Source organism: Balaenoptera physalus, assembly GCF_965194825.1.
Source record: "Balaenoptera physalus genome assembly, chromosome: 16".
Taxonomy (NCBI): domain Eukaryota; kingdom Metazoa; phylum Chordata; class Mammalia; order Artiodactyla; family Balaenopteridae; genus Balaenoptera; species Balaenoptera physalus.
This window is the reverse complement of record NC_138898.1, coordinates 14,824,469-14,847,275: the sequence shown is the minus strand read 5'-3', so window position 1 is coordinate 14,847,275 and position 22,807 is coordinate 14,824,469. Positions and strand designations below refer to the sequence as shown.

Below are 22,807 nucleotides of genomic sequence, written 5' to 3'. Positions count from 1 at the left end.
CAAACAAAAAGTGCTTTGCAAATAGGAACTCACAGAAACCTCAAAACATCCTGCAAAATAGGTATATCATCATCCCCACTTTACAGATGTGGAAACTGAAGTCCAGAGAGGTGAAGTAATCAGCTCAAGTCAGTCTGGCTCCAGAGCCCACGCTCTTCACCACTACAGTCTATCATCTTTCTTTCTTTTCTTTTTTTTTAAATGTAATGTGTCTATCCCTTTCTCTTATTTTTTTAAATTTTTATTTATTTATTTATTTATTTTTGGCTGTGTTGGGTCTTCGTTTCTGTGCGAGGGCTTTCTCTAGTTGTGGCAAGTGGGGGCCACTCTTCATCGCGGTGCGCGGGCCTCTCATTATCGCGGCCTCTCTTGTTGCGGAGCACAGGCTCCAGACGCGCAGGCTCAGTAGTTGTGGCTCACGGGCCCAGTTGCTCCGTGGCACGTGGGATCTTCCCAGACCAGGGCTCGAACCTGTGTCCCCTGCATCGGCAGGCAGATTCTCAACCACTGCGCCACCAGGGAAGCCTCCGTCTTTCTTTTTGAATGATCCCATTTAATCCTCACAGCCATCCCTCGAGGTAGCTAGTATTGTCCCTGTTTTGCAGATTGAGATACTGAGGTACAGCAGGAGGAAGTAACTGGTCCCAATAAATAAACACAGGCTCTACTGACCACAGGTTACCAAGTTGGATTTCTACCCAAGAAGTCAACACTCGGGTAGCCCAGCTCCCCGCTCCCTCTCCCTGTCTCCAGCTGTGTTTTCTTTGGATCCTTGCATGGCTTGGAGAAGCTGCGTCAGCCCATCTCCCCTTCTGACCATTTCCCCACCCCCAAGGCCCACTCAAGCTACCCCTCAGGAAATGATCCCCCTCCCTCTCACTCTGCCTGAGCCCACGAGCCCTGCAGCCTGTGCGCGCGCGCTGCTCAGCATGGGTGTGCCTGGGAACATGTGATGGGGGCCCAGTTGGAATAAGGGGAGGGGTGCATTGGGGGGGGAGCAGATGTCAGATCAGGAGACCCTGATTACGTCTCTGCAAGCCACCTGTTTCCAGAACGCAGCTGGACAGAACTGCCCCCACGGAAACCAGACATTTACCAAATGGACAGAGAGAAATAATGGACCAGGGCTTTCTGGGTTCACCCAGGGTGGAGCTGTTGACTGCCTTTCTGTGACTTCTAAAACTTGGAGACCTGGTCTTTTGGTTTCTCCTTTTCTTTCCCATTTCCTCCTTTTTCGGGGGAAGGAGCCGGCCATTTGGGCCTTGAAGGCCCTTCCAGGTTTGAAACTCAAGAATTCTAACGTTTCTTGTGGGGTGCTGCTTCCCCAGCTCCTGGGTCCTTTGCACCCCGTCCCCAGTACCTTTCCAGCTCAGCTCTGATGTTGACCTCGGGCAGCTCACTCATTCTCTCTGATTTCTTCTTTGTTTTCTTCATGCTGCACCTTCCTTTCCAGTTTCTATGCCTCTTGCAGCCTGTGAACTGAGTCTGACTCATGGGGGCCTCTCTCTCCATGGTCCTCTAAGCCTCCTGCCCTTGCTCGCATGAGTCACTCGGCATGGGCTTCCCACCCTCGCAGCGATTTGAGGATAGGGTGGAGGATCCACAGCAGTGCTATCTAGAAGTCTGGAGTTCGTAAGCCAGAAATCAAATTTCAAAGGACCTGAAGGGAGGGGACAAGAAGATGTGGTGACTTTTCCTTTTGATAATAAGGATGGGCCACCTCTTTGGCCTAAGCTTGTCTCTGTTTTTGCAGGGACTTCCTAAAGGTTGCAAGAAGCATCCTGAACATTACAGCGCCTTGAATTTTTCCGAGATGCCCTAATACTACAGTCTCAGGGGCCCCACATACACAGTCTTTGATGTAACAAGGATGGCCAACTCCCCAGCTTTGAATCATGAGGACATTGCAGTCCCCCCAGTCTTCCTCCTCTTCCATCGAGCTAGATCTCTATTTTAGCATCCCCACCTCTAGCCCTAATTCTGCTCCTCTCCCAGTGTTCTCCAGCTCAGGTCATGACACCATCCTTCAGCAAGATGCTCAAGTCAAAAATGTAGGCATTGGGAATTCCCTAGCAGTACAGTGGTTAGGATTCCACACTTCCACTGCCAGGAGCCTGGGTTCTATCCCTGGTCAGGGCGCAGCAAAAACAAACAAACAAACAAAAAACCAGGTGTCATCCTTGCCTCCTTTTCTCCCCCTCCTACCCCATGTCAGCAAATGCTGGTGTCTCTAACTTCAAAAGGTGTCCCACATCTACACACATCTCTCCATTTGCACCAACACCAGTCCAAGCTGTTTTCCTTTTTTCTCTGGATAACTCTCCTCATCTCCCCACCTCACTATTGCTCCTATAGGTCTAGTTTCCCTGCACCAACCAAAGTGATCTTTGAAAAGTAGAAGTCGGGGCTTCCCTGGTAGCTTAGTGGTTAAGAATCCGCCTGCCAATGCAGGGGACACAAGTTCGAGCCCTGGTCCAGGAAGATCTCACGTGCCGCAGAGCAACTAAGCCCGTGCACCACAACTACTGAGCCTGCGCTCTAGAGCCCGCGAGCCACAACTACTGAGCCCGTGTGCCACAACTACTGAAGCCCGCGCACCTAGAGCCAGTGCTCTGCAACAAGAGAAGCCACCGCAATGAGAAGCTCATGCACCGCAGCGAAGAGTAGCCCCACTCGCTGCAACTAGAGAAAGCCGTGCGCAGCAACGAAGACCCAATGCAGCCAAAAAACAATTAATTAATTAATTAATTATTTTTTTAAAAAGTAGAAATCCATAGCGTGTTACTACCCTGCTCAAACCCCTCCTCCGTTCGCTCCCCATCGCATGCAAAATAAAACTCGGACTCTGGCCATGACCCCCAAAAAACCCTAGGTGATCTAGCTCTGGCCTACCTTCCTCTCCAGCTCCACATTCTACCACTGTTTGGAACACACCAAACCCATTCAGTCTCAAGCTTTCCACAAACTCTTCCCTCTACCAGAAACATCTTTGCACACAGACCTTTGCATGACTAGCTTCCTTCACTGACCCAGATCTCTACTCAAATGCCACCCCCACTGAGAGGCCCCCTCCCCATCATTACCTGTCCTTCTGTTTAATTCTTTATTGTCTGTTTCTTCCAGGAGACTGTCAGCTCCATGGGGGTAGGAGCCTGACACATTCATAGCTGTATCCCTAGTGCCCAGGGTCTGGTACCTGGAAAGTGGGCGGTTATTATCATCTGCAGACCCTCCAAAAGGAGGAGATTTTATCACGGACTGTGTAGCCCTGGCCTAAATCCCCCCTGAGCCTCTAAGCTCCCTGTGCTTCCTGCTGGCACCACCAACCTCCTTGTATTTCCCCAGGGTTATCTGGAGCTGGTCTGCAGCCAGGAATGTCATACTTTCCTAATCTCTTGAGAGGCCTGAACAATCCCTAACGTCATGGGAGGTGACCCATTAGGATCTCATCTGGCTGCGCAGAAATCAGGACCCCTGGACCCAACCCACTCCCAGGCCCCTTCACTTCACATTCCAACAACCCATCTGCTCTGGGACTGCATGTGCCTTCTTGAGAGTTTTCTTGTTTCTTATCCCCAAGCCCCTATATTTCTTGATGTGGGAGAGGCCGCTGGCCAGCTTGAGCTCCCTCTCGGTGAAGTCGGACAGAACTTCAGGCCGAAAGTTAGATCACTGGTTCTCAACCCATCTGCACATTAGTAGCTTTTCAAGTAGGGAGGTTTCTGCTTCGTTTTGTTATGTTTTGAATACATATGCCTGGGCCCCAACCCACAAGATTCCGATTTAACTGGTCTGGGATGGAGCCAGGGCATCCATGGGTGTTTTTTTGTTTTTGTTTTTGTTTTTTATTAAAGAGGTGGATTTTGTTTTAAATTAATTAATTTATTTATGGCTGCGTTGGGTCTTCGTTGCTGCGCGGGCTTTCTCTAGTTGCGGCTAGCAGGGGCTACCCTTCGTTGAGGTGCGTGGGCTTCTCGCTGCAGTGGCTTCTCTTGTTGCAGAGCACAGGCTCTAGGCGTGCGGGCTTCAGTAGTTGTGGCACACAGGTGCAGTAGTTGTGGTGCACGGGCTTAGTTGCTCCACGGCCTGTGGGATCTTCCCGGAACAGGGCTCGAACCCGTGTCCCCTACATTGGCAGGTGGATTCTTAACCACAGCGCCACCAGGGAAGTCCCCGTGGGTGTTTTCAAGAAGTTCCTCAGCAGGGACTTCCCTGGAGGTCAGTGGTTAGGACTCCTCGCTTCCACTGCAGGGGACACGGGTTCGATCCCTGGTCGGGGAACTAAGATCCCGCAAGCCGCGTGGCGTGGCCAAAAGAGAAAATAATAGTAATAATAAATTTAAAAAAATAGTTCCTCAGCATGATATAATATAAAAGACTGACAATAATAAGTATTGGCGAAGACATGGAGAAATCAGAACCCTCATACTTTGCTGCTAGGGATATAAAATGGTGCAGCTGCTTTGGAAAACATTTGGCAGTTTCTTAGAAAGTTAAACATAAATGTACTATATATACAACAATTCCACTTCTAGGCGTTCACTCAACAAAAAGGAAAACATATGTTCACACAACACCTGTACATGAATGTTCACAGAAGCACAATTCGTAACAGCCAAAAAGTGGAAACAATCCAAATGTCCATCAGCTGGTGAACAGATAAACAAAATGTGGTCTATCTGTACAAGGGAATACTGTTCAGAAATAAAAAAGAATGAGCTACTGATAAATGCTAAAACCTGGATGAATCTCAAAAGTATTCTGCAAAGTGAAAGAACCAAGACATAAAGGCTACAGTTTGTATGATTTTTTTTTTTTGCCGTGCTGCACAGCTATGCGGGATGCGGGATCTTAGTTCCCTGACCAGGGAACCCGGGTCGCCTGCAGTGGAAGTGCGGAGTCCCAAACACTGGACCACCAGGGAAGTCCCTGCATGAGTCCATTTATATGAAAGGTCCAGAAAAGTCAAATCTGTGGAGGCAGAAAGCATATTAGTTGTTACCTGGGACTGGGGCGTGGAAAGAGGGGTTGACTGCAAACAGGAACAAGAGATCTTTTGGCAGGAGATGTTCTGAGTTTGATGGTTGCACAACTGTGTAAATTTATCAAAAACCACCGAATTGCTATTTGAAACAAATAAATCTCATGGTATTTAAATTATACCCAAATAAGGGGTTGAGATCTCTGGGTTAGAAGCCAAGTGTTCTAGAAACTCCTCAGCTGGGGCCCAGGATCCGTTGGTGTCCTCCTCCTCCCCTCTCTAGGTCACTGTTTCCTCTGATCTCAGACTTTCAGGAAGTTGCCAGCTGACACCCTGGCTTCTTTTTTGGAGAAGTCTGGGATTTAATTCTGCAGACTCAGCTTGTATGGGTGTAAACATCCTGGCTCTTGGCCAGGCTGCCCGAAGTAGAAAAATGGGCATCGGAGGGAGTGGGTGGGAGGGTGGAGGAGACCACCACAGGTGCCCCCCACCCCATCCTGAGATGACTGAAACACCACCTGGGGATGCTGGGCCCTAACCCAGAACAGGGACTGGATTTGGGTTCCAAGGGCCATTCCCAGGCAGCGCTCAGACCTACTAGTTCTGCAAACGTAACACACGTTTTCACACCTCCAGGCCTTGGCCATACCCTTCCCCCTTCCTTGCCCACCTGGAAAATCCTACTCTTCCAGCAAAATTCATTTCACTGTTATCTCTTCTGAAGCCTTCTCCTTTGCACACCTACTCCCCTGGTCGTCCCAGTAGAGCCCTTATCTCCCTGTAGCAGAGGGTGTATTTATGTGTCTGCCTCCCCACTCCTCCGTGGGCTCCCTGAAGATGGAGAGCCTGTCTCAAAGTTCTGGGGCAGCCTCAACACATATCAGGCAGTGAAGAAATGGAAGGGGGCCTCACACCACATCAGACACTCGCTGGGCCATGGAGACCAGAGGAGGCGCCCCGTTGCCCTCATCTATTCTTGGCCTAACTGGCTTCTCTCATCTGGTCCCAGAATGGCCAGAGAGCCACTCCCTGTGGAAACCACAGCTTGGGTGGCAGCCTGCTTCCAAAGCTTTCCTAGGGCCAGGCCCATTCGCCTTGGAAATTGCCTTAGTGATACTTCAACTGCAGAACAGCGTCTCAGGGCAGCTCAGGCTTGGCCTTGGTGGGGAGGAAAGCAACCTGGAACACGGTCATGTTGGAGCCTCCCTTCCCCAACTGCCAGGACCTCAGGGCTTAAAATGTATGGTTCTCTCTCAGCAGCTTCTTGCCGTAGTGGGAAAGAACAGGGAGGTGAAGGTGTGTGGCACCCCGAGCCTGTATGTTTATGTTTCCGCTTTAACATGGAGATGGCTTTGTCCTGATTTGAAGCCAAGGTCCTCAGAGGCCCTGATAACAGGCTCCCGCTGATGCCAAAAACTCGGCCTCTGTGCACCAGTGCCCAGCTGAATCTCGGAGACAGAGTTTTGGGTGAAGTAGAAAAGAATAGCTTTATTGCTTTGCCAGGCAAAGGGGGAAACAGCGGGCTCATGCCCCTCAAAACTGTGTGTCCCAACCTGGGAGGGTTTGGTGAGGCGTTTTTTACAACAATGGTTCAAGGGCGAGGTTGCTGCTAAGGGTTAGGGTGTTTGCAGGGCCTGCACTCCTTTAATCTGGCCTCAGGTGGTCTCCTCCTCATGAACTTCTCTGGTTCCTTTAAACTGGAATGAAGAATGCTAACATCTTCCATTTGTTGGGGGTTTTAGTTCTGTAAAGACCTCAAAAATATTATGTGTATCCCTTGAGGTGGAACAAGGACCCTGCCCCAAGGCTGCACTATTGTTTCTTTCTTTCTTTTTTTTTTAAACATGTCAAATCTTTTATTTTTTTATAAATTTATTTATTTTATTTATTTATTTTTGGCTGCGTTGGGTCTTCGTTGCTGCACATGGGCTTTCTCTAGTTGCGGCGAGCGGGGGCTACTCTTCGTTGCGGTGCGCGGGCTTCTCATTGCGGTGGCTTCTCTTGTGGCGGAGCACGGGCTCTAGGCGCACGGGCTTCAGTAGTTGTGGCTAACAGGCTCAGTAGTTGTGGCTCGCGGGCTCTAGAGCGCAGGCTCAGTAGTTGTGGCGCACGGGCTTAGTTGCTCTGTGGCATGTGGGATCTTCCCGGACCAGGTCTCGAACCTGTGTCCCCTGCATTGGCAGGCAGATTCTTAACCACTGCGCCACCAGGGAAGCCTGATCACTATTGTTTCTTGACTGCTCCTCCCTTGCCTCTGTATCCCCTCTCTTTCCTGATTAGTAACTGTTTGAAAAGCTTCTATGCTCAGGAGCCCCACAGGGTCCTGCTCGGTTCCACGGCCAGGACTGGCTATGTCTGGAGGAGCTCTGCTTACCATCTCTCCCAACCCAGATCTGCTGTCTAGTGAGGCTTCTACAGAAAAGTTGATGGAGTGCTTGAAAGCCCCAGGATGTTTGGTTGACCTGCTCGAACCATCTTGGGAGTACAGGACCCCAGGCTGCTGGCAGGGACTCTGCCACATTGTGCGACTCATGTTTTTCTTGGTGTCCCAAAGGGTGCTGCCTTGGTGTTCCCACCACAGAAACCAGAGCCTGGAATAGAGATGGGGATACCTGAAAAAGTCACTAAGACTTCAACCCAGTGTGGTCTGTCTGTGGTCAGCAAATATTTACAGAGGCTTGGGCACAGCGCCGGGTCTGGGGACTGCAGGGGTGACAAGCCCTGTCCCCGCCCTTAAGCAGTTCACAGCCTCGTGGACGGAGAAAATGGACAAACACTGAGCACAGGCCATTAGGAGAATACAGAAGAGGAGACCTGACCTAGCCTAGCCTGGGTGCAGGCGAGTTCAGGGAAGGCTGCCTGGTGGAGGCAACATCTCAGTTAAGATGAAGGCTGAATTAGGCAAAGGGGAAGGAAAAGTGAGAGCAAACAGCATGTGGAAAGGCCCAGGGTCAAGTGAGAACTCGGCACATTTAGGGAAATTATAAGGATCACTGGGACCAGATGAAGGAGAGATGGTTTGAAGGTCCAGACTGTGAATAACATGAATGTATGTAAAGTGCTTGGTGCAGCCCCTAGCAAACGCCCTGCCATAGTAGCTCTCATAACTATAGTCTTGGAAGCCAAGGTAAGGGTTTGGGACTTTATTGTGCAGTCAGTGGGGAGACATTCAAGGGTTTTAAGGCCAGGGTGACTTGGTCAGATTTGCAGTATGACCAGACTTAAAGAGATCCCCGTGACTGCATGGTGGCTTATGGACCACGAGAGAAGCAAGGCTGGAGGATCAGAAGACCAGTTTGGGGACTGATCTCTAAACCAGCAGTAATTCAGAAAAGAGGTACAGGGTGAGGGCTTCCAATATCCCCCAACAGTAGAGTAGAGAAATATACATTGGAAGACAGGATACAGCAATGAAAATTAACTATAGCTACACGCAACAACTTAGATGGGTCTTACAAGTGCAATGTTGAGCAAAAGAAGGCAAACGCATATAATTCCATTTATATAAAGTTTAAGGAACAGGTGAAATGAAGGGATAGTCTTTAGGGATGCGTGCTTAGGCGGTAAAACTATAAAAGCATGGATGTGATTATCGCAAAAGTAGTGGGAACAGTGATTACCCTGTGCTTCGCAATATCTTGACCTGAGTGATATTTACCACATTCACTCTGTGACAAATCATCTACCTTTCTGTTTTGTGTGCCTTCCTGCATGTGTACTATTTTTTAAAAAATATTTATTTATTTATTTGGCTGTACCAGGTCTTAGTTGCGGCATGAGGGATCTAGTTGCCTGACCAGGGATTGAACCCCGGGCCCCCTGCATTGAGAGAAGCGTGGAGTCTTAACAACTGGACCACCAAGTTAGTCCCTATGTGTACTATTCTTCACAAGAAAAAGATTTTAAAAATAATGGGGCTTGCTCTACGTAGTAGGAATGATAGAGAGAAGGGATGAGGATATAATGGGAAGAACAAGTTTGAGGAGGCAAAGAAAGTGAAGAGCAGTGTTTAACACTCTGAGGTAGAGAAACCTACAAGATGTTGAAGTGGAAATGTCCAGGACCACTATGTGAGCTCAGACAAGTCACTTGCCCCGAGTCCAGATTCCCTTCTCCACAAGAGAGAGAAGCAGTGTGGTTTTAAGGAATCAGCCTCAGGTTTTGGTGTTAAGAACCCTGACCTTAAAATCCCAGTTCTCTTACTTCATGGCTGTGAACCTGGACAATCACTTCACCCCTGCCCCCTTCCCCAGCTTCAGTTTCCTCATGTGTAGATTTGATTTAATCTTTTCTACTCTCAGGGTTCTTGCAGAGGACTACATGGTAAAACAGGATAGGCACTTGGGAAGTTTGATGCTTTGATAATTAAGAGAATCTGAACAAGGAATGAAAAACTACGTTGAAAACATGAAGGCACGAACAGGTAACCATCACTGTATGATTTTTACACTCCAGTGTTAATAAGAACTAGCTGGTGAGCTTGTAAAACTGGGCATTCTGTAAGTCTAGAGTGACCATATAATTTATCGTCCAAACCAGGGCCCTTTTGAGAAAGGAAGCCATTTTAGTAATTATGCCAGGACAACAGCCATTTTAATAATTATGCCAGGACAACAGACATAAATCAAGACTGTCCCAGGCAAAGCAGGACATGTGGTTCCCCTGTCTGTCTGAGGTGGGGACCCTGCATCTGATTGCCTGTCAAGCCTCTCAGGTGAACTGTGAGGGCAGGATCGCTGCACCTGCTGTGCCTACAAGGAGCTGGTTTATTTTCAGAGGTCTCAGATCTACGTGGAGCAAGCCTCAAACCCCGTGAGGTGATAAGAGTTAACATCTGTTAGTGTCAGTTGCTGTGCTGAGTACTTCCACAGGCACCATCCCAGTTAATTCTCACCAAACCTTGATGAGGTAGGCAGCCTTATCCTCCATTAGAGGAAACTAAAGCTTAAAGAGGTTAAGCAACTCCTTCAAGGCCACACATCTACATCTAGGGTGGAGGAGGAGTTTGAACCCAGTCAGACTGATGGGAACCCTAGTTCTTAATTACTGTTCACACTACTGCCTCGGGTTTGCCGGCACTCGCCGAACCCCACCAAGCTGCTGGGACCAGGCACCACGGACAGGAGCGGCGGCCCAGCTGGGGCATCAGCAGCCTCAGGCTCTACGTGGGAAGCGCAAGTCGAACAGCAGGTGGCAAGCCTGTCTTCCTAAGCTATCACTGGGAGGTCGGCTTACTGGGGAGGCCAGAGGGAGGTGGAGCTAGTGAGTCGCCTGCTCGCCCCTACCAAAGAATCCTGCAGGCAGCCGGGCATGAGGGACCTGGCGACTGCCATTCTCCTGCTGGGTTAACTATTGTGGCCGGCCTGAGGTCTCAGTGAGGTTTTGCACTGCAACTAGCAACCACTGATATCAGTGTTGGAAAGCCCTCTGATGCATTTAGTTTATGATTTCCCAACTTTGCCAAAATCCGTCTTTATTATATGTCTCTCAGGGCTATTTTGAGTTTCTTCTACTCAGGGGCTCTTAGAACTTGTGCAGCCTCATTAGGGGAGAAAGTTCGATGTGCATGCAGCCTGCATATAAGAAATGGCTGGAAAACATTCTGCACAACGGTCCAAAGACGACAAGCGACTGCCCGGAAGTGGCGGAGGCGCGCCGCAGCCAAGACCCAGGTCCTCTGTACGTCCAGAGATTACGTCACCAGGACTCCGCCCCCAGGTGGGCGTCTGAGCCTAGCCCCCGCAGGTTTCAAACCCGCCCCGCGCCCCCTGGTGCGCACACTCAGCCCGACTACCATCGCACCGCCCACCCAGGTCCTGGGGCCCCAGCGGGTGCGCTCGCGGGGGAAACTGAGGCAGGGAGCGTGCTTGTGGGTTCATTCCTGCCTCAGTCCACACCCCAGGGCCCGCAAAGCTGCCTCCCGATCCTTAGACCCGCATGGAACAGCAGGGAAGGACGGCAGGAAGGGGAGGGGGCCCATAGCAAGCGGGGTCTAAAGAGTCGGCCTGTCCTGCCACACTCAACATGGCGGCGCGGCAGCGGCGAGGTCCCTCAGAGGCGGTACCAGCGCATGCGCAGCGCGGAGTCCCGGTCCGGGACACAAGATGGCGGCAGCGGCGTTGGGGAGGGCGAGGCGGAGGCGGCAAAACGGGCGGTCGAGCAGAACGTGTAGCCGCGTCCCCTCGAGTCCGCTGCGGGCAGGTAAGAGCCCCAGGAAGCCATCGTCCCGCCGCGAGCCGCGCCAGGGTCCGGGGTCCGAAGCCAGGCGGCGGTGGCCCCTCCGGCGCTTTCCGCTCGAGGCTATCGCTTGCCCCGTCTCTGCCGCCGCCGCCATCTTAGGCCCACTGGTGGGCGGCCGGGCTGGTGGCCTGGATGAGGGAGTTGGGTCCGGGGAGCGCGGGCGGAGCGGTCTTTAGAGCCCCTCCGCCGCTGCCGCCGCCACCGCCTTTGTGTCGGTCTCCGACTCTGAGTCGCCTCAGCCCGGGGGCGGGAGCGCGCGGCGGGGCGGGGGGCGGAGTCCGGGAGATGGGCTGGCGCGCGCGCGCCAAACAGCCCGCCCCCGCTGGCGGGTAGGGGGAAGGTGCGCGCGCGGCGGGGGTTGGGCCCTCCCCTCCATCGCGCGCCCCCCGCGCCTGCGCACTTTGGAAGCCCTTTGACTGCTCCCTACTGGGCCGGAGTATTCTGATTGGTGCGTTACTGAAATGATCCCGCCCCATCTTCCTCCAATCCTGGAGTCAGACTCTCTTTTCCTTCTGGTGGGTTCCTCGGGTTCCGCAGATACGCTTGTTTATCCTTAAGCTGTTGGGCCCTTGTCGAGCTGCGGTATGCGTGGGGGCCGGGAAGCCACAGGATAAATAAAAACTTTTCCTTAGTAATAGCAGTTATCTCTTACTGAGAGTGTACAGTGTGCTAAGCTCTACGCATCGAGACCGTAGAGGTGGAGTGATTCTGGTTCTAAGTCGGAAAGTGGCAGAAGCTTCTGGAACCGGCGTCTGTCCAAACCCAGGGTTGGTATTTTGGCCACCGACCTGCTGCATCCAGATCACCTGGGAAATTTAAAAACTTTTTAATCATAAAAAAGTTGGTGAAGATTTGAAGTGGTGAAAAGTGAGAAGATTAGTCACCCAGTCTCCCAATCACACTCTTGCGCTGTGTTTAAAAAATACAGATTCTTGTGTATCTCCCCTCCTCATCTCTACGATGTGGAGTGAGGGACAGGAATCTGAGGGTTTTTTAAACAAGTTCCCTGGTGGTTCTGATGCACAGCTGGTTTTGGAAACACTGCCAAGTCCCCATTTGGCCTCACTAAGCTGTGCTGCTTATCCCTCCTCTGCATAGTTCATCTATCTGGTGCATCAGTATCACACGGTATTTCTTGGGGAAAATATTTCAGTGAAGGTGAACACGCTGTGCTATATAATGCATTGGCATGGATTATTATTATTTTTAAAATTAAAGACCTGATTCAAAGAAATGTGTTTTTCCCTCACTGTGGGTGGCTTGGGACCGTGCCCACCCCCAATCTGTGATACGTATGTTTGTTCACTTTCGTCTTAGGGGTACTGTGGTTGGCCAGACCAGCTACATAATTCGTGACATCAAATGTACAAATGAAAACACAGGCCCCTTGTTAAAAGTTTATTAAAGATGTGAAGACCGTGACAGCAGAGCATTAAACCAGTCTCAGGGCCCTTTTCAACTCAGGGTCCCGTGGGACGGTGCAGGCTGCAAGTCTGTGAGGGTGAACCTGTTGGTTGGGAAGCTTGAGAAGTACCGTTTTCATCCCCTGAACCCCCAGATCTCCCACAGAGTGTCCCGCCCTGTCCCGGGGGCTCCCGACGTGCTCTGTGTCATTGCCCCTCTTGTTGTTGTCCCTGTTCTGCAGCATTTCACAGGTCTGTGACTCTCTTTTCTTCTCTTTGCTCTGCAGTTGCTGATGCAAGGAATCCCCTGGGCTCCCGTCCACTCCGCTGCTGACCAGCCCACACGCCTGCACTGCACGCTTTCCTGCAGGCCTCCCCACTGCCTCTGTGGGACCAGGGGGTCCATCTGGCCGGAGAAGAAAGCCCTCTCATGCTAGCGTTGCAGACCCCAGAGGGTGAGAGAAAGAGGGACCTTGTTCAGCCTTGAGACCTGTGGGTCCGCCCCGAGGCACCGGGAATTCCTCTTCCCCAGAGGACCAAGGCAGCTCCCCTTGGTCAGTGGTTCCAAACCTTTTTATCCTGGCCCCCTTTTGTTGTATGTGTGTTCTATTGTTCCCTGCATTTTTATCTGCCAAACTGTACAGACGGAGTAACCGTTCATCTTCCCCTTTCCAAATTAACAAAGATGTCTGTGACTGGGTGTACAATAAAATCAACAAGCCAGTGATCGCTACGATGTCGCCAACAACCGTCAGAGCTTCTGATTGTCATGAGATAATCAATGTGACCACAGTCAGTTGATAAAATTTCAGATAGATAACCAGTGTTTAAATGTGCCTTTGTGGTCTTTTTGTGGGTAAATGTTTGATTTCTTGTGGGTGTTGTGACGCTGAAAACAACTTTAGGAGCACCAGGCTGACCTTAGTTGGCCCCCAGGAGTCTGACAGCCCGGTTGGGAACCACTTCGGCCGTTGAGGCTTGTGCTGGGTGTGCTTTGGGTGGGGTAGTTAGGAATACAAATCAGAAGGAGCTGACCTTCTTCCTGGTGTTTAAAGTATATTTTCACCTGGGGATTATGAAGGACTGAACTCGGTATTCCTTGTCAGTCCTACTGGTTCTTCCTGCTCTGTAGTGTAGAACAAGGCATCTAATTAGATGCCATGCCCCTTCCTGGGCTGTGCTGTGTTCCAGTTAGATTTTACTGGATAGGAAAAGGAAAGAGGAACAGTTACTATTTCTTCTTATGGGAACAGCTTCTCGAGGGCAGACTCTGTTCTGTCTTGTCTGCCGCTGTTGGTGCTTTGTAAACATGGGCAGAATGAATACAGCTCCTGCTGGGTCCAGGTACCATGCTGAGCGCCGGAGAGAGCTGAACTGTACCCAGTACTGAGGCCTGGGAGTTCTGACAGTCTAATGGGGAGACAAACCAAGTTAATGGACCAGACTATTTGAGTGCTACAATCCTTCAATCCTAGGACTCTGATCACCTAGTCTGGGGAAGGGAGAGTCAAGGAATGGTTCCTGGAGGATGTGGACCTAGTGGCAAGCCAGGCAGAGAAGCGGGGAAAGAGTATTCCAGGCCAAAAGAGCAACAGGAGTGCACCCATTTTACAGTTGAGGGAACGGCAACTTAGACCTGAGGGCTCCTGTGGCACAAGGCTGGCCGTCCAGGAAGGGACTGGACTGGTTTCTCCACATGTGCAGGTGGTCACTGGGGCCCTTGTGGATTGTAATTGGGGTGCAGTGCGGGGGGTGGAACTGACCTCCATGCCCTGCTGGCCCTGACACCCTTCGGTCCTCTGTGTGGCAGGTCCGGTGTGGGTGCTGAGATGGCCAATGAGAATCACGGCAGCCCCCGGGAGGAAGCATCCTTGTTGAGTCACTCCCCAGGCACCTCCAATCAGAGCCAGCCCTGTTCTCCAAAGCCCATCCGCCTGGTGCAGGACCTCCCAGGTACTGGCGAGGGGCAGTGGTTGGGCGGTGGGGTAGGAAGGGTGCCCAGGAGCAGTCTTGACCCTGGCTGGGTTCCGTGCTTGTTTGCAGAGGAGCTGGTGCACGCCGGTTGGGAGAAGTGCTGGAGCAGAAGGGAGAACCGTCCCTACTACTTCAACCGGTTCACCAACCAGTCCCTGTGGGAGATGCCCGTGCTGGGCCAGCACGATGTGATTGTGAGTGCCAGCCTCGGGCAGGGGTCTCAGCAGCTTCTGGCATCTGGGCCTTCCCCAAATGTACCCTGAGCAGCTATTATGTACCTAGCCCTGTGTCAGGACCTGGGGACACAATGACAAGCAAGACAGACACAATCCTGCCCTCGTGGAACCTACACTCCAGTAGAAGAGACTGTGTGACACCTAGAAAGATGATTATAGTGTACGATGCTGAACGTGTACTGCATGTTGGGCACTGTGCCTATGATGTGGTGTTAACAAGATAGACCTGGTCCTGCCCCTGCACGCTCAGGGGACACACAGTCTATTGGAGGGGCCAGGAGGAGTACAGTGTAGCACCTGCGTGAAGAACTGTGTCAGAGTACAGCGGGATTCTTAGCGGGTCTGGGGAGGGGAAGGGGACAGGGAAGGCTTCTCTGTGAACCAGCGCTTAAGGTGAGAAGGTAGGCTGAGTGAAAGCAGGAAGCGGTGAGGAGCGCTGTCTGGGAACTGGCATGTCGATGTGACGGGGAAGTGTGGGCACGGGCTGTCTGGCTCGAATGTGGGCTTTTGGATCGCCGTCAGTTGGGGCAGACTTTCTTGGCACGATCCACCCCCATTTTGCAGATGAAGACACAGGCTCAGAGAGGGGAAGTGACTGGCCCAAGACCTCAAGCCAGTAAGAGGCAGAGCAGGACCCGCACCTGAGGGATTTCAGGGCTATGCCCTGCTGCCCACCATCACACACACGCTCTCGGTGTCACCAAAAGACTTCCCAGAGTCTCTTGAGTTTTCCCTTTATTCCTAATTTTCATTCTAGTTCTTTTTTTTTTTTTTCTGGCCGCTCTGAGCGGCTTGCGGGATCTTTGGTTCCCCCACCAGGGATTGAACCTGCGCCCTCAGCAGTGAAAGCTCAGAGTCCTAACCACCGGACTGCCAGGGGAGTCCCCCATTCTGGTTCTTAAGGAAAAGAAGCTAACATGTACTGGGCACTGATCTCATGCCAGACGTCATGTTAAACTGGTCCTTTAATCACCTTTTCAGTGGCGAGGTCGGGCTCAGCTTGGCTGTCTTGCAGGTGAGGGACTTAGGAAGGGCAGGCACTCACCCGGGGCACACAGTTACAAGGAGCAGGCAGGAGTGGGGCCCAGTGTTCCTCCTGCATCCCAGCCCCCTCTGCTCTTCTCCAAGGAGTAGGAGCAGGGGGGCGGGAGGCGTCAGGCCTCCGCAGTACTGGGACTCCTAAGCCGCTGGCCCTGGTTGCAACTCTGCTGGTCTCCCTCCACCAGTCGGACCCTTTGGGGCTGAATGCGACCCCCCTGCCCCAAGACTCAAGCTTGGTGGAAACCCCCCCGGCTGAGAACAAGCCCCGAAAGCGGCAGCTCTCGGAAGAGCAGCCCAGCGGCAATGGCGTGAAGAAGCCCAAGGTGAGTGTTTGTGGACTCAGGAGCTGGCTGGGCCGCGGCAGCCCAGTCAGGTCCCCTGTGAGCGCTGGGCATCGGCAGACTGGTCAGGAGGGGGCCCGGGGCGCAGCTCACCAGCTGCACACGGCGTCGGAGCGTGGGCCAGCTCTCCTGACCTGATGCCTTTGACTCTTGCTCCAGATTGAAATCCCCATGACACCCACGGGCCCGTCAGTGCCCAGCTCCCCCAGCGTCCCAGGAACCCCAACCCTGAAGATTTGGGGGACATCCCCTGAAGACAAACAGCAGGCAGCTCTCCTCCGACCCACTGAGTGAGTCCCTGCTGATTGGCTTGGGGGCGCCGATCATTGATGGTCAGCCAGCTTGGGACTGTGGGGTGGCAGGCAGGGCATCCCTTTCCTCATTGCTCCCGTCTGTGCCCCAAGGGTGTACTGGGATCTCGACATTCAGACCAACGCTGTCATCAAGCACCGGGGGCCATCAGAGGTGCTGCCTCCGCATCCCGAGGTGGAGCTGCTCCGTTCCCAGCTCATTCTGAAGCTTCGGCAGCACTACCGGGAGCTGTGCCAGCAGCGAGAGGGTAACTGCCGCCCGGGCCCCAGCCTCCTTTGTTTCCGTCCACTGTCAGCAAGAGCTGGGGCTTGGCTGGTGGGGCTCGGGGAATGGCACAGTGGAGCCCAGTGGTTGAGCGTGTGCTGTGGAGGGGTCCCGGCTCCACTAACCACTGGCTCTGTGACCTCGGGTTTATCGATTAACTTCTCTGCCCTTGAGTTTTCTCAACTGTAAGATAGCGACAGTAACAGTGCCTACATAAAGGGTGGCTGGGATCAGTAACGCCAAAACAACAGAAACAATCATTAACACTTCCAGTGCTGTCTGCCAGGCACTGTTCGAAGCCTTTTTATGTATCTGTAAAGGGGCATAAAAACCCGAGCACCTCTACCTCACAGGATTACTACAAGGAGTAAATGCGTAATAAACTGTAGCTTTTATTAATTAGTAGATAAGCCTGCTTAACTTGGCTGAAATATAGAATCCATCCCTCCCCTCTTTGTTACTCTTTGTAACACCCTTTATAAAACTAGCAATTCTCAGAATACTCTGGGAAATGTTGCCTAGGACTAAGCTCCTGACATAACAGGGGCTGTCTTGTTTACGGTTGCACCTCCAGTGCCCATGCCATGCCTCCTGTGCCGGCTGGCGTGGAGCCCACTGACTGAATCCAGACCTTCATCAGCTCTCCTGTCCCATAGGCATCGAGCCCCCCCGGGAATCCTTCAACCGCTGGATGTTGGAGCGCAAGGTCGTGGACAAAGGCTCTGATCCCCTGTTGCCGAGCAACTGCGAACCGGTCGTGTCACCTTCCATGTTTCGCGAAATCATGAATGACATTCCCATCAGGTACAGCCCGGCAGCTGGGGCCGACCCCAGCAACTTGGTTTGTGTGCCCAGGCCGGTATAGAAGGGCTCTAACTCTGCCTACTCTCTAACCCAGGTTATCCCGAATCAAGTTCCGGGAGGAAGCCAAGCGTCTGCTCTTCAAATACGCAGAGGCTGCCAGGCGGCTCATCGAGTCCAGGTTTGGCTCTGTCTCGTGACCCTGGCACAAGGGGGCTCTGACCAGAGTTGGGGAGGGCACAGGCCATTTTGCCCGCTCTCAGGGCCCTGTCGTTGCTCTTGGTGGCAGGAGTGGGGCCAGCTCCCAAAGGCAGAACAAGGGTCATGATGTCAGCCTGGGTGTTGATGCCCAAATGCCAGTGGAAGTAGGATGGGAGGAGGAGGGAGGGTGGAGCAGACGCTTAACAGCCGGCCCCTTTATGTACCCTCCACTGGCAGGAGTGCATCTCCCGACAGCAGGAAGGTGGTCAAGTGGAACGTGGAGGATACCTTCAGCTGGCTGCGGAAGGACCACTCCGCCTCCAAGGAGGACTATATGGTGAGTGGCCCCAGCCGGAAGGCCAGTGGTGGAAAGGCACTGTGGCCACTGTCTCCGAGAAGCCCACTCTGCCTGCCGAGGCTGGGCGGGCCCCACGGCAGCCTCCTGTGCAGTACAGTGGGCCTGTGACAGTCATCAGTCCCCAAACTCACGTCTGTGAAGATGTTCCTCTAGGCTCCTGGCTTTCTCCCAAAGAACATTTCTATCCGCGTTCTTAATAGAATCCTGTGCTCGGCCACACAACATAAGTAGCTGCCTTTTCAACTTAATGAATGTTCAACACCTCCCTTTAGATTTTTGGAAACAGATCGACAGACTGCCTTTTCTTGGGTGTGTGTGGCCCTATTTCAGTTAAGAGCTACCACCAGATTCAATCGCCCACTTTAATGTGTCCAAAACAATTCTGTTTTCTGGCCCAAACCCATCACTTCTTTAACTCTCCACCAGCGCTAGCAATGGGCTTTCTTTTCAGGACCATTTTTCACAAGAGACAAGGTTTCGCACTTCACGATAGTAACTGTGTACTTGACACGTAGAGAGTGACAAAGGTAGGTGTACTCACTAGCCAGAGTGACTCATTTTCACCCATCACTTTGACATGTGCAATTCAGCATAATTACAAATGCCTACAGTTAACCTTACAAATTGCTAAAAGCTCAAACTGCAAATCTGCAGTGACCAAAGAGCCCCTGTTTTACAATAGTCTTTCTCCCCATAGACTGCAAATGCCTTATAAGCAAGGATTGTGCCTGGTTTGTCTGTTTCCCCAGCAAGTATCAAGGGATTTGGCCCAGTGTAACCCCAACAATTAAGTGCTGGCATTTATTGGACACTTACTGTATGCCCGGGGCTTTCGAAGCCCTTAATGGGAATGATCGCATTTAATATTCAAACTGCCCTGTTAGGTAAGTATTTTGTGTTCCCTTAGCAGTTGAGGAATAAGATTCACAGATGCTGAGGGATTTGTCCAAGTGACACAGCTAGTAAGTAGCAGAGCCTGTTTCAGAACGAGGACTGTTGGAATCTAACAGCCCTCCCCAGCCAGCCCACTAGAGCCCTGATCAGGAGTGTCTCCTCCAGGATCGCCTGGAGCATCTACGGAGGCAGTGTGGCCCCCACGTCTCGGCCGCAGCCAAGGACTCCGTGGAAGGTATCTGCAGTAAGATCTACCACATCTCTCTGGAGTACGTCAAACGGATCCGAGAGAAGCACCTTGCCATTCTCAAGGAAAACAACATCCCAGGTAGGGCGCCATCAACTCAGTATCCCGGGCCCTGACTGAAGGGACAAGTGAGGCTGAGCCTCAAGGCCGCCGACTGGTGTGGGGAAGCCTGTTTCTCCCGGCAGTGCTTGGGGCGAGACCTGCTGTGGCCTTCGGCTCTGGGGTTTCAGCACTCCTCTAGGAAACAGGAGAAGGGATGAGAAAGGGAGAGCCGGAGGAGGGAGAGCAAGACAGGCCAGGGGTAAGTAGTTAGGTGGACCTGCTTTCACATCCGTTCTCTGCAAGCCTCACTGAGGTGTGACACCTGGCCACAGGAGCACGTGAGGATTCCGTGGGAACTAAAGTGCTGAGCCCCAAAAGATCCCTAAATAAGGTATTGTGACTATTACGATGAAGGCAGTGCAGGTCTCATACTTCTGCATGGCAGCAAACCCACAGCTTGCCTACCAGGCCCCAAGGCATGGTGGCCCGGGGGCCCGAGTCAGTACGGAGCGTGTTGACGTGGGCCACCGGTTCTTGCTCCTGCCAGTTGCCTAGCTGTTTCCTTAGTTACCAAACTGTCTGAGCTGCAGTTTACTCCTCCACAGGGTGAGACTTACCGCCCTTGGTTACTGGGATGCGCGTGTGAAGCGCCTGGCCCTCGGTAGGCACTGAGGCTGTCCAGGGTGAGAGTTGGTGGCCCCTCACTATTCTCCTGCCCACAGAGGAGGTGGAGGCCCCCGAGGTGGAGCCCCGCCTGGTGTACTGCTACCCGGTACGGCTGGCTGTGTCTGCACCTCCCATGCCCAGCGTGGAAATGCACGTGGAGAATAACGTGGTCTGCATCCGGTATAAGGGCGAGATGGTCAAGGTCAGCCGCAACTACTTCAGCAAGCTGGTAAGAGCTGGGGGGTGGGGGAGGCAGGTGCCCCCAGGAGGGGGATGTGAGGGCTGATCTTTCTGGACCTGGAGTCCTCTGTAGGAGGCAGTGACGAGGGAGGGAAGGGCTGCTGCTGAAGCCCCCTGCTTTCTGTCCTACAGTGGCTCCTTTACCGCTACAGCTGCATCGACGATTCTGCCTTTGAGAGGTTCCTGCCCCGAGTCTGGTGTCTTCTCCGCCGGTACCAGGTACGGGCCTGGGGCAGCTAGAGGGGGGGCTCCTCTGGGGGTGGGGGAGGCTGTGCCCCAAAGGCTGAGCACGGCTGCTCTGCAGATGATGTTCGGCGTGGGCCTCTACGAGGGGACAGGCCTGCAGGGGTCGCTGCCCGTGCACGTCTTCGAGGCCCTCCACCGACTTTTCGGTGTCAGCTTCGAGTGCTTCGCCTCACCCCTCAACTGCTACTTTCGCCAGTACTGCTCCGCCTTCCCCGACACGGACGGCTACTTTGGCTCCCGCGGGTGAGAGTCCGGGGCCGGTGGGTTCCCTCTTGCCCAGGCAGCCATCCTCCAGAGCACAGAGCCCACCTTGGCCAGCTGCTTCCCGAGGCTTGAGGGCTTTGGAGCTGGGCAGTCTTGGGTGGAATCCCTGCCCCGCCCCCCACCAGCTGTGTGACCTTGGACATGTGGCTCAGTGTCTGGGAGCCTGTGCTACGCCCTCACCCAGCTCGTGGTACCCCCTCACCCAGCCTGTGGCTCTCAAGAGAATTAGCCCAGGTGTGGAGTAGCAGCGCCTGGTTCCGGGCACTGAGAGGAGTGAGAGGCGTGGCGGGGGCCTGTGGGCGCAGACGGGAGGGGGACGGGAAGGGGAGCTGCGGCCAGGCCGGCAAGAGGGCAAGCTCAGCAGCAGGGGATTCCTGGGCGTGGCTCGTGCTGTGGTGGCACGGGTCAGAACTGGACTGGGGCTCCAGCTCCTCCACTAACCAGTTCCGTGGACTTGGGCCACCAAGCCTGAGCCTCTGTGTCCTCATCCATTCAACAGAGATGGCCACACCTTGTCCCAGAACAAATTAAGGGTGACTCTTGGTCTCTGGCCTGACCAGAGCCATCTCTCCAACTTGGCTGCCTACACACGGGGGCAGCGCCTGTTCTTGGTGGAGGGACTGGGTCCTGGTGGGACCTGAAATGCTCACCTCTGTCCCCAGGCCCTGCCTGGACTTCTCCCCGCTGAGTGGTTCCTTCGAGGCCAACCCTCCGTTCTGCGAGGAGCTCATGGACGCCATGGTCTCTCACTTCGAGGTGGGTGTGTCGCCACGGGTGGGGGGCGGCGAGCAAGATGGCCGGCCGCTGGAGGGCAAGGCCCTGATGGCCACCGTGGGCCCCTCCCACAGAAACTGCTCGAGAGCTCGCCAGAGCCCCTGTCCTTCATCGTGTTCATCCCCGAGTGGCGGGAACCGCCGACCCCAGCGCTCACCCGCATGGAGCAGAGCCGCTTCAAGCGCCACCAGCTGGTCCTGCCCGCCTTCGAGCACGAGTACCGCAGCGGCTCCCAGCACGTCTGCAAGAAGTGGGTGCTGGGCGGGTGGGGCAGGAGGGCTGGGCTGCCGGGCAGGGCTGACCAGGCCGGGCCGGGCCCCTCCCTGAGCCGCTGCCTCTGCCCGCAGGGAGGAAATGCACTACAAGGCCGTCCACAGCACGGCCGTGCTCTTCCTACAGAACGACCCTGGATTTGCCAAGTGGGGGCCAACGCCCGAGCGGCTGCAGGAGTTGAGCGCCGCCTACCGGCAGTCGGGCCGCAGCCATGGCTCTGTCGGCTCCTCGTCGTCCTCCTCGGAGGCCAAGGACCGGGACTCGGGCCGCGAGCAGGGCCCCAGCCGGGAGCCTCACTCCACTTAACACATCCTGCGGGGAGGAGGAGCCCCAGGGTGCTGGTCTGGACTGCTGGCGCTCAGGCCTCTTGGGGCTGAGTGGATCCCAGGACCCTCCTTCTGGGGTGGCAGCAGGACCCAGACTGCCAATGACATAGGAAGATTACAGCTCTGCCAGGGCTTCCCCTCCCTGCCCGCATCCCCCCAACCTCCCACCTCAAACTCACTCCAAGTCCCCTGTAAATAGGCCCCATGCCTTCCCTTCCTTCCCCCGCCCCCATCGTGTTGCCACCTTGTTTCATTTGTAAAAGGAAATACAGAACCACCTCCCCCCTCAAGAATGTGTGAGGGTCTTGAGGGCAGAGAAGGCTGAGGAACCTGGAGCAACTTCTGGGACCACAGCCAGCTACACCCAGGCTCACCTTCTCATGAGCCCTGGGCCTTCACACCCAACGCAGGGCTCCGGTATCTTAACTAACTTCTCATCTTGTCGTCCCCACAACTGGGTCCCTGGTGGCCTCCGCCTACGCCCAGGAGGTCTGAAGGGTCCAGAGCCCTGCATCGATAATCTGCAAGCCCCAAACTCCCACAGCTGGTATCAGCTTCACTGATCCCTCTGGGGAGCAGAGGGCAGGTAGCTGTGTCCAGGCAGAAACCTAGATGCCTACTGGCCCTGGAGCCACCACAGTGAGTGGGCAGCCAGGTATGTTTTACAGTCAAGTGTCAGGAGG

The 22,807-nt window shown here is 53.7% G+C and overlaps 1 protein-coding gene across 3 annotated transcripts; it reads left to right on the top strand.

Moving 5' to 3' along the window:
- Positions 1–9,590: 9,590 nt before the first annotated feature.
- Positions 9,591–22,417, top strand: PCIF1 (phosphorylated CTD interacting factor 1). Of its 3 annotated transcripts, none has more exons than XM_082430167.1 (17): positions 9,591–11,182; positions 12,912–13,178; positions 14,435–14,577; positions 14,668–14,792; positions 16,061–16,198; positions 16,376–16,506; positions 16,621–16,775; positions 17,449–17,596; positions 17,691–17,774; positions 18,032–18,131; positions 19,212–19,374; positions 20,058–20,230; positions 20,374–20,460; positions 20,546–20,730; positions 21,414–21,507; positions 21,600–21,775; positions 21,873–22,417. In XM_082430167.1, exons 3-17 carry the CDS (start codon positions 14,454–14,456, stop codon positions 22,102–22,104), a joined length of 2,115 nt encoding a protein of 704 aa, XP_082286293.1. In that variant the 5' UTR covers positions 9,591–11,182; positions 12,912–13,178; positions 14,435–14,453; the 3' UTR covers positions 22,105–22,417. The 3 variants fall into 3 exon arrangements, with proteins under 3 accessions (XP_082286293.1, XP_082286294.1, XP_082286295.1); XM_082430168.1 differs by having other exon boundaries at positions 9,595–11,182; positions 12,912–13,079; XM_082430169.1 differs by lacking the exons at positions 9,591–11,182; positions 12,912–13,178; positions 14,435–14,577 and having other exon boundaries at positions 15,963–16,198.
- The last annotated feature ends 390 nt before the right edge of the window (positions 22,418–22,807 follow it).

Bases quoted from the DNA above. Each gene is read 5' to 3' on its own strand.
- PCIF1 (XM_082430167.1), top strand. From the start codon at position 14,454: ATGGCCAATGAGAATCACGGCAGCCCCCGGGAGGAAGCATCCTTGTTG. The intron at 14,578-14,667 runs GTACTGGCGAGG...GCTTGTTTGCAG, and splicing joins CCTGGTGCAGGACCTCCCAG to AGGAGCTGGTGCACGCCGGT. The intron at 20,731-21,413 runs GTGAGAGTCCGG...CTCTGTCCCCAG, and splicing joins GGCTACTTTGGCTCCCGCGG to GCCCTGCCTGGACTTCTCCC.